The sequence below is a fragment of the Grammomys surdaster genome, unplaced genomic scaffold (assembly GCF_004785775.1).
Source record: "Grammomys surdaster isolate TR1022 unplaced genomic scaffold, NIH_TR_1.0 125789, whole genome shotgun sequence".
Classification (NCBI taxonomy): domain Eukaryota; kingdom Metazoa; phylum Chordata; class Mammalia; order Rodentia; family Muridae; genus Grammomys; species Grammomys surdaster.
In genome coordinates this window covers 2269312-2278901 of record NW_021620620.1, presented here as the reverse complement: position 1 = coordinate 2278901, position 9590 = coordinate 2269312, and the positions used below count along the sequence as shown (strand labels likewise).

The 9590-nt window shown below is 38.0% G+C and overlaps 2 protein-coding genes across 2 annotated transcripts in view; both read right to left on the bottom strand.

The window, feature by feature from the left end:
• Nucleotides 1–9590, bottom strand: part of Bmpr1a (bone morphogenetic protein receptor type 1A) — a 94098-nt gene that overhangs the window by 62491 nt on the left and 22017 nt on the right. The window lies entirely within an intron of this gene.
• LOC114640177 (protein transport protein Sec61 subunit gamma) lies at nt 6685–7078 on the bottom strand. The gene has a single exon (XM_028789099.1). The coding sequence runs from the start codon at nt 7035–7037 to the stop codon at nt 6831–6833; it is 207 nt and encodes a 68-aa protein (XP_028644932.1). The 5' UTR covers nt 7038–7078; the 3' UTR covers nt 6685–6830.

Below are 9590 nucleotides of genomic sequence, written 5' to 3'. Positions count from 1 at the left end.
GGAGGGGAGGGGAGGGGAGGGGAGGCTATTCAAAGTTATAAGCTTTTGTGGTTAGTGACAACTGAGAAAAGTATTGAAAAACAAATAAAAAGACCTCTTTGTAAAAGTTTAATAAAAACTTAAGTACAACATACTTAATTCAAAGTAAAAAAAAATTTTTTTCCCTTCCAGGCATGGACTACTGAATCTAAGTTTTATTTGAACCTCCAATAGATTCTATAAGTCAAACTTTATAAGTCAAGTTTTGTTCTGTAGGAAGGGATAGAAATATTCATTTGAGGGCTGGTGAGATGGCTCAGCGGTTAAGAGCACTGACTGCTCTTCTAGAGGTCATGAGTTCAAATCCCAGCAACCACATGGTGGCTCACAACCATCTGCAATGAGACCTGATGCCCTCATATGGGTGTCTGGAGACAGCTACAGTGTACTTACATATAATAAATAAATAAATAAAAATAAAAATTTTATTTATTTATTTAATAAAAAATTTATTTATTTAATAAAAAATATTAAATAAATAAATAAAAATAAATAAATAAAGGTGTGTGCCACCACTGCAGCTGAGCATGTCAAAAAAAAAAAAAAGAAATATTCATTTGAATATAATATTCTAACCAAGCAAGGTGGCACCTTTAGCTTTAGCAGAGGCAGTCAAATGAATTTCTCTGTGAGTTCAAGGCCAGCCAACAGCCAGGGCTTCTAATAGAGAAAGACCCAGTCTCAAAAGAACAAAAACAAAACTTGAACACACACATATACTATTCTAGGTCAAATCTCTAGTCTCTTCCCCTTTCCTTGTAGGTATATCCGCTCAGGGCCCCAAGATCCCATGCACCACAGAATAGCTATGTGTGAGGCCCCATACAAAATCATAAACTAAGTTTAAATATTATGTGTTCTGCATTTTTTTCTGTAACTCATTTGCAAAGGTAAGCAAAGTATAGGCAAATGTAGTTCAACATCTTTAACACGTTAACTTTTACTTTTCAAATCTTTTCTGTTTGATTTTTTTGAGATGGGTTTTTCTGTGTAGCCCTGGCTGTCCTGGAACTTGCTCTGCAGATCAGGCTGGCCTCAAACTCACAGATTTGCTTGCCTGTGCTTCCCAGGTGCTGGGATTAAAAGAGTACACCACCAACAGCTAGCTACTTTTCAAAAATTTTTTCGCTTTCATAAATCAGCCTAAAATGCAGGGTATATGGAACAAGCCCTAAATTATAACCCTGGTTTTATACAGGGCAGTCCTCATTTAATGTGTCCCTCAGCTATCACCTGGACCATCAAAAAGAGTGGTGGGTGTGTGTGTGATGTGTCACAGAAGCTCCGAGTTTGGAGCAGAGGAGACCAGCTATGCTGAAAAGCTTTAGAAGATAAAAACTGAAGCCCTTGAGGCCATCAATAGCACAGACTGCCCCAAGGGACACTAACTGTGCTCCACAGGTAGTAACAGAGTCAGAGTAGAGGGGCAGCTAAGGGAAGGCAAGGGGAAAGGATGTATCAGTGATAAACACATCCCAAGCATGTGGTTACTAAGATCCAGGAATTTGCTTTGGAATGAACAGACCAGATAGCTCAGTGCAGTGGTTCTCAACTTGTGGGTCAAGACCCCATGGGGGGTGGGAGGGGCGGTAACCAACCCTTCCAAGGAGTTGTATATCAGGTATCCTGCATACCAGATATTTACATTACAATTTATAACAGTATCAAAATTACAGTTATGAAATAGCAATGAAATAATTTTATGGTTGGGGGTAACAACATGAGGAACCATATTAAAGGAGTACAGCATTAGGAAGGGTGAAAACCACTGGTTTAATAGTTAAGAGCACTGGCTTTTCTTCCAGAGTAACAAGGTTCAATGTCTTGCTCACAAACTGTATTATCTCCAGTTCTAGTGAGTATGATTCCCTCTTTTGGTCTCCAAGAGCACTGCATGCATGTGGCACACATTCATCCCATCAGAAAACACCTACACACAAAATAATATGAAAAAACGGAAAAAGAGTGAAGTGAAAAGCAAGATGTGGTGGTATACACCTTTAATTCCATCACTGAGGCAGAGGCAGAGGGGCAGCGAGGCAGAAAGAGAGGCAGAGAGAGAAAGAGAGAGAGAAAGAGGGAGGGAGGTAGAGAGGCAGAGGCAGGAGAATCTCTGAATTCAATGTCAGCTGGTCTCCACAGAGAAACCTTGTTTTGAGAGGGTGTGGGGGATGGAATGAAGGGCTGAGGAGATGTCTCAGCATTGGCTGCTCTTCCAGAGGTCCTGAGTTCAACTCCGAGCACCCACATGGTGGCATGCAGTTGTACATGCAGATAGAGCACTCATATACATAAAAAAAAAGAATGAAATGAACAAGTAAAGACTATTCTCATAATACCACAAACAAAACTAACTAGGTGGTAATTATCTCTAACTTCTTACCATCTTTGGTGGAAATTAGTTATCTTTTTGTATACACTGGCCTGTATAGGCTAGTATTTGTAAATCATGACAGTTGCTCAACACATAAAAATTTGTTTACTACTCTAGATAATTCAGGAAGTTTCCCTTTATATAGATACAAATATGTTTTTCCTCTTCATGGCAGCAACACTAATTATATTTTATTCTTATTTTAAAATAATACTTATTGGATAGGCAAGATAGCAGATAAAAAAAACACTTGCCAGGCAAGCCCAATGACCTAAATTCAATAGCCACATACCCAAAAGACTGGAGCTTACGTAGAGGCAGACTAAGCCCCTGAACCTGCTAACCAGCTGTGGGATCACCCTGTATCTGGGCAATGATGGAGACCAGAGGTGAAGAAAGGTTCATTTTCTTGATTTTCTTGAAGGACTGCCATGGGACATACCATGGGAGGCCATATTATGTCTGTGGTCTAAGCTGCTGCCCCAGGCTAAGATGAAGCCTGAGATCCATGTGGACTCCCGCAGTCTGTGCAGCTGCCTGATGCCTTAGTGATATCCTTGGTCTTAGTTGGGGGTAGGGGTGTCGGTGCAGATGCATCCTGATATGAGTGGCATGTTGAGGCCTGTGGCCAGTATAAGCCACTGAGAGCCATGAATGAATTGGTGATTCTGAGACAGCCAAGGATCATGTTGATGTCTAAGGGTGCAAGAGAGCTGGCTTCACACCTCTTCTCAGTTGATGGCTCCTGGAGCCAGACTTGTGGAGTAAGACTCATCTTCTCTGGAGAAGGGAGGGGGAAGGTCACTAGGAATTTGACCATGCTCCCAATCAGTACATAGACAACAACAAAAAAATTGGATGTTTTCTTTTCTCTCCTTTCTTGGGTGTAGGGGAAGCAGTACAGACATGAGAAGAGTGGGAGGTGAGTGTCATTAGGGCTTGTGATGTGAGAGTCCCAAATAATCATTAAAAATTAATTTAAAAAATTATTTTCACTTTATTATTATCTTACGTGTATGGGCATTTTGACTTCATGTATGTCTGGATCCCCTGCAACTGGTTGTTAGAGACAGTTGTGAGCAGCCACATGGGTGCTTAGAATCAAACATGGGTCCTCTGGAAAAACAGAAAGTACTCTTAATGGCTGAGCCATCTCTTTAACCCTGACTTTCTTTAGTATGAGTTAAGGTTTAAAGATAGGACTTTCAGGACAAGAGATGGTTCAACCACTAAGAGCAGTGACTGCTCTTCCAGAGAGAGGACCCAGGTTTGACCCTATCACCCACATGGTGGTTCACAACTTTCTGTAACTCCAGTTCCAGAAGGTCAAACACCCTCTTCTGGCTTCCACAGGAACCTGGAACATAAATGGTGCACAGACATACATGTAAACAAAGCCCATATAAATGAAATAAAAATAAATATGTCTTAAAAAGAAAAGCTAGCTCAAAAAAAAAAAAAAAGCTAGGATTTCTGATACATCCATAGAAATTTTTATTCTAGCTTGATTTTCATTTTTCATTTTTTGTAATGCTGGGGGTCAAGTTCACAGCCTTGAGCATGTTTAGCAATGTTATTTTGCAAAAATAAAAGTGTATGCGTTTCTGTCTGTCTCTCTCTCTCCGTGTGTGTGTGTGTGTGTGTGTGTGTGTGTGTGTGTGTGTGATTTCTTGTTTCTCCTAAAACACAAAGGCCCTATTTTGATTGGGTCATAAGCACTTAACTTTCTTCCTTGGCTTCCTTGTATGAAAAATGTTATGACTAAAGGAACTTAATGCTCCATGAAGGTTCAGAAGGCAACTAGGGATTCTAGATTGCTTTCTTTGTCTCCATAAATGACTGAATTAATTACCATTGAATACCTATCTTACATTTTTTGAAGAGGAGCCAGAAATATACATTTTCTTTCTGTAAAGTTTCTCAAAATTTAATTGATGACAATTTTAAAAACAATTAAACTGGGCGGCATTTGAGTGGCAAATATAGGCAGATCTCCAAGTCTGAGGGCAGCCTAAAAAAAAAAAAAATTAAGAAAAAGAAAAAAAAAAGTAGTGACAATTTTGGAGTTTTGGTTTTTTAAAAGACACAGAAATATTATAAGACTATGTTTTCATTTTAATCCCAGATGTGAGATATGTGCTGCTTCATATGGTCTACAGTAACTGACCATGATTTGTCTCATGCTCTAGCAGGGTCCTAATTTTGCCAGTGTACAGATAGTTTCTACAACTGTGTGATGTTTGGAATTCTGAGAGCTTTTCAGAGGATATATAAATGCTAGGGCCCCAAGAGTTGGGTGGGGTAGGTAGACTGTTGGTTGCAGTTTGTTGAGTAGTCATGTGCAAAGAAGAAACAAGAAATTAGATAGCCTGCCTGCAAAGATCAAACTTGCCCTCAAGGAACTCAATGCCCCTAATCAGGAGGAAGTAGTTTAATGATCCCTGACTTTATTCAGGGATCTCTTTCCTTTCCTCTCTTTTCTTTTTTTCTCTCTTATGTCCTGTTAGGGAGTTGAAAGGGTGGAAAAGAGGTAGAGATAAGATGAAGAAAAAAATAATCCACAAAGGAGGCAAAGACAGGCTACAAAAACCCCCACAACTAAAACACCTGGGCATGATGGCACACTGGTATACAAAAGCAGTCTATGAGCATCTATGAGTTTGAGGGCAGCCAGAGCTATCTTATAAGACCCTGTCTCAAAACATACAGGAAGAGGCATGTGGACATGAGAAAGAGAGACAGCAAGATATTACATGGTGGTTGGTCAAATCCAACTGAGAGGCCACTGGCTTGCAACCTCTAGGTTGAAGAATTACTGTAGGTCTGCGATTTAGAGAAGTATGTTGGTGTGTGAAAACTTCCTTCCAGGCAGAGATCCTATAAGTCTTTTCAAATTATACACATTTCAGAAACTTAAGGTGATACTAAAAGGTCTCTTTCCAAGCTACCATTAAAAAAAAAAATTTCCCTTTTCTTAAGTTATAGACCTCATCTATATTTTCATACTGGTCTTATGCGAATAAGAAATTTCCTTTTAAATTCGCAACTACTCTTGAGAAAAGAATTTTCTTGCACCTAGAGATGTGTGCCACTTACACTCACAAAGTGCAACAAAAACAATGACACCATTAGCCAGCACTTTCATTTACACTTCACTAGAGCATGTGTGTCCTGTGGTCCACTTCTCATCTCATAAACAGATGATCTTCAAAGCTCAGTTTTTTACCCATCAGAAACCGTGCTTAGACTTGCCTTTGACAGATTTCATCAAAAAGAATGATCTTAAATCAAAACATCTTAAATCAAAACATTGAAAAGGCAAAGTAATGGTTCTGAAAAACAACAGTCTTTGAAATGGGTTGGGGGCAGGTAACTAAAACCTTAACTTTAAGTCATTCAATACTCCCTGGTTTTATTGTTCTTTTCGGATCATTAATTTAATCAGTTACTGGCTCAAGTAAAACTGAAGTCAGTTCTTATTTTTGGTTATTAAGTTCCTCTCCTAGGCCTCTTAAAAAGAAAATTTTGGAAAAAACAAAGCTTTTAAAATTACTGTTATTGATGATGTTTTTCAAGACAGGGTTTCTCTGTGTAGCCCTGGCTACCCTGGAACCCAACATTGTAGACCAGGTTGGCCTTGAACTCAGAGATCCACCTGCCTCTGTCTTCCAAGTGCTGGAAGTACCACTGGGCTAAATTACTATTAATATAATTAAAGAGGATGAGAAAGAAAGAAAAAAGAAAGGACGGCAGGAGGGAACATTGACATTGTCACAGAGAAGTCACTGAGCACATGTGGCAGGTTCTAACAAAGCCCAAGAGTAAGACTTCCCACTTACCTGAAGCTTACAAAACTGAAAAAAAAAAATGTAACTGGTATCAAAAAAAGAGGTATGCAAGCTGTAACTTAATTCCAATTGATAAGAACTGGATAAGATAAGTAAGATAAATCTCATAAAGGGGATTTAAAACATGGTGCTCAAGAATACTATGCAACTTGAAGAATGAAAATAAAAATTCTCAAATTCCAACAGACGATTTCTCTTGGCCCTTCCAAAAACCATCTTTAAAAGAAAGCATAAACAAAAATGAGTTATCTAGTCACCTCATACTTATTAATGCAATTTAATAAGTATGAAATATGTGCAAGATAAGCCAAAAAGAAAAAGATGTATATCTGAACTTCCTCAACAGTGTAGCTGCCTCTAACTTTCCTTAGATATATGCTGATACCTATCAGCCATTTAATTTTTTTTTTTATGGAAAAAGTGTTTATTTTGAAATTATTTTAATTTAGAAATAAAAAACCTCATAGGAAGATGGAAAGAAACAAAAAACACAAAGCATCCAGGCAACGTTTTACTTCATGAGCTTGTCACCCCCTGATTGGTTCACTCGTCCCATGATGAGAAAGGACTCAGCCACCCACAATAATGTTGTTAATAGGGATATGGATCAGTTTCACAAAGAAGCCAATGAAGCCCATGATAGCAAATCCTATCGCTGTGGCCATGGCGATCTTCTGGAATTCTTTTCTGTCGGGCTTGGTGCATCTTTTAACCAGCCGAATCGAGTCCTTTACAAACTGCCGACTTGGCTCGACAAACTGCATTACCTGATCCATGTTTGTGGGATGGCGGTTTGAGAGGGTAGAGACACGTAGCTTAGGAGCAGCCATTTAATTTTAAAACCCATAATGATATAGTAGTTGGCATACAGTGAGTATATAAACAGTAACTAACTCATTATTTAAAATCCAATTAGAAATGCAGAATAAATAGTAAGAAAAAGAGCAGTACACAAAGGTATTATAACCTCTACAGAAGCACAGAGAGTCCGACATGGTGACACATACCTTTTTAGTCTTAGCATGTGAGAGGCAGAGGCAGGTAGATCTCTGTGAGTTCAGGGCCAGGCTGGTCTACACACTGAGTTCTAAGCCAACTAGGGCTACATAATTAGATCTTGTCACAAAACAATAACAACAACAAAACAGAAGCACAACGGAGTCTTGTGGAAAAAGAGGAGAAAGAGGAGAAAAAAAGAGGAAGGAGAAGAAGGAAGGAGGAGGAGGAAGAAGGTGATGGTGGTAGAAGAGGAGGAGGAGGAAGAGGAGAAGGTGGTGGCAAAGGAAGAAGAGGAAAAAGAGGAAGAGGAAGATGAAAAAAGAGGAGGAGGAGGAGGAGGAAGGAGAAAGAAGAAGAGGAGGAAGAGGAAGAAGGAAGAGGAAGAAGAAGAAGAAGAGGAAGAAGAGGAAGAAAAGGAGAAGTCTTTATGGAAGATGTTAGTTTTAAGGTGAAATCCATAAAGGCGGCTGGGACTTACCAGACGAGGGACACAGCACTTAAGCAGGACAAGTAGCTTAGAGGTAGAGCACCAGCCAGCATGAAAAGAAATGGTAGTGAGAGAGGGGGATGTAACACCTACTATCAAAATACTAAAAAGATATAAATGTGACATCTCTGACATAATTTTGTTATTAATTTCAGTGACTTTCTTCAGAACAGCAGTAAACAAATTGACAGATTAACATGACCTAGACATAGAAAATTTACTTTTTCTTTTTTCAATTTTTCAAGACAGGGTTTTTCTGTAACATAGAAAAAATTTTCCTTTTTCTTTTTTTTAATATTTATTTATTTTATGTATATGAGTACACTGTAGCCGTCTTCAAACACATCAAAAAAGGGCATCAGATACCATTACAGATGTGAGCCACCATGTGGTTGCTGAGAATTGGAACTTGGGACCGCTGGAAGAGAAGCCAGTGCTCTTAACGGCTGAGCCATCTCTCCAGCCCCAAATTATTTTCTTAATGGGTGGCAGTGTTTAGTTGGCAATGTAATCACTTTATAAGTAGTAAACCTCTTAAACTGTCAGAAATAAAACCAGTTTCATATAAACATATTTATAACATATGTTTAAATTTTAATAACCAAAAAAGTATTTAAAGGATTAAATATTTTTTTAAAAATTGATACTCTAAAACTGGGCTAGAAAAAAAACACAAAAAGGTCAAATTATAACTCAGAATAGTGCAAAATAATTTTAGTGATTGTTTATGTGAAAGCCCTTTAAAGTCTTCATTATCTGCAAAGAGCAAGAAACTAAACAAAAGCTGAACTACTGGGGATACTTTTTACTAGTTCTCAAACACAACTGATCCAGTGCATTCAAGTTTATGTTATGTCAAGAGAGGTTTTCATCAAAATATGACTCTAAATTTATTCCATACCAATTACAGATGAATTTACATTTAATGGCATGGCTAAAATATTTTAGGCTTCTCAAAAACTGTATCATTTTTTAAAACAACTCTGCCTGAACAAAAAAATCTTTTTGCTTGCCTGCTAAATTATATAAAAGGCCTTTAGGCAGAAAAGTAAGTAGCAACTTTGAAAATATTGATGTTAAGATGGTCTGTTTGGGGGCTGGCAAGAATGAATTCTCTGGCTCCCCAAATGGTGGCAGGGTGGAGACTGAAGCATGTGCACACTCTAGGCTGGCTCCACACTAGCAATGAACAAAGAATGTGTAATTTAATAGTATTTCCTTCTCTTTGACTTCACAGCAACACCCACGAGTAATTTAACCAACCTCTCAAAAAAAAAAAAAAAAAAAACCAAACTGGCATCTTTGTGGAGATAACAGGGGGCAAGGATTTACTCATTGTTACTAACTAAGGAGGAGACACACAATCACTTTTTAAAGAGTGGTTTTTGTTTAATATGTAGTAATATTTGAGAGCCAAACATTGGATACCTAGACAGCCAATTACAAACTAAGTCTTCACTAACATTCCATTATGTAAGATTAAAACTCCAACTAGTGTTTTATGAACAATTACTCTTACATATCCAATGTGCCTTAAGTATTGATTTTGCTTCTACAATGATGACAATAGTAATTCGTTCCCAAGAAGTTGTCAGAAAAGAAAATAATTAAGATCTTTAAATAAATACATCTGGATTTTCTGACTAGTTACTAAAAGAATCATGCAAGTTTAAGTACTTTTAGCTTTTAATCATCTACCATTTGTCCTAATAAAGGAAATAAGTGAAAACATGATAAAGAGTGAGGAAAACCCTGCTAACCAAAGATGTAATGAAAATTTCTGAAAACTGACCCCCCCCAAGAAAAAAAAACCTTAAAGCTTTCTAACAAACTGTCAAAGTAC

What these genes read in the sequence shown, in the direction of transcription:
- LOC114640177 (XM_028789099.1), bottom strand. Translation starts at nt 7,037, where the DNA reads ATGGATCAGGTAATGCAGTTTGTCGAGCCAAGTCGGCAGTTTGTAAAG.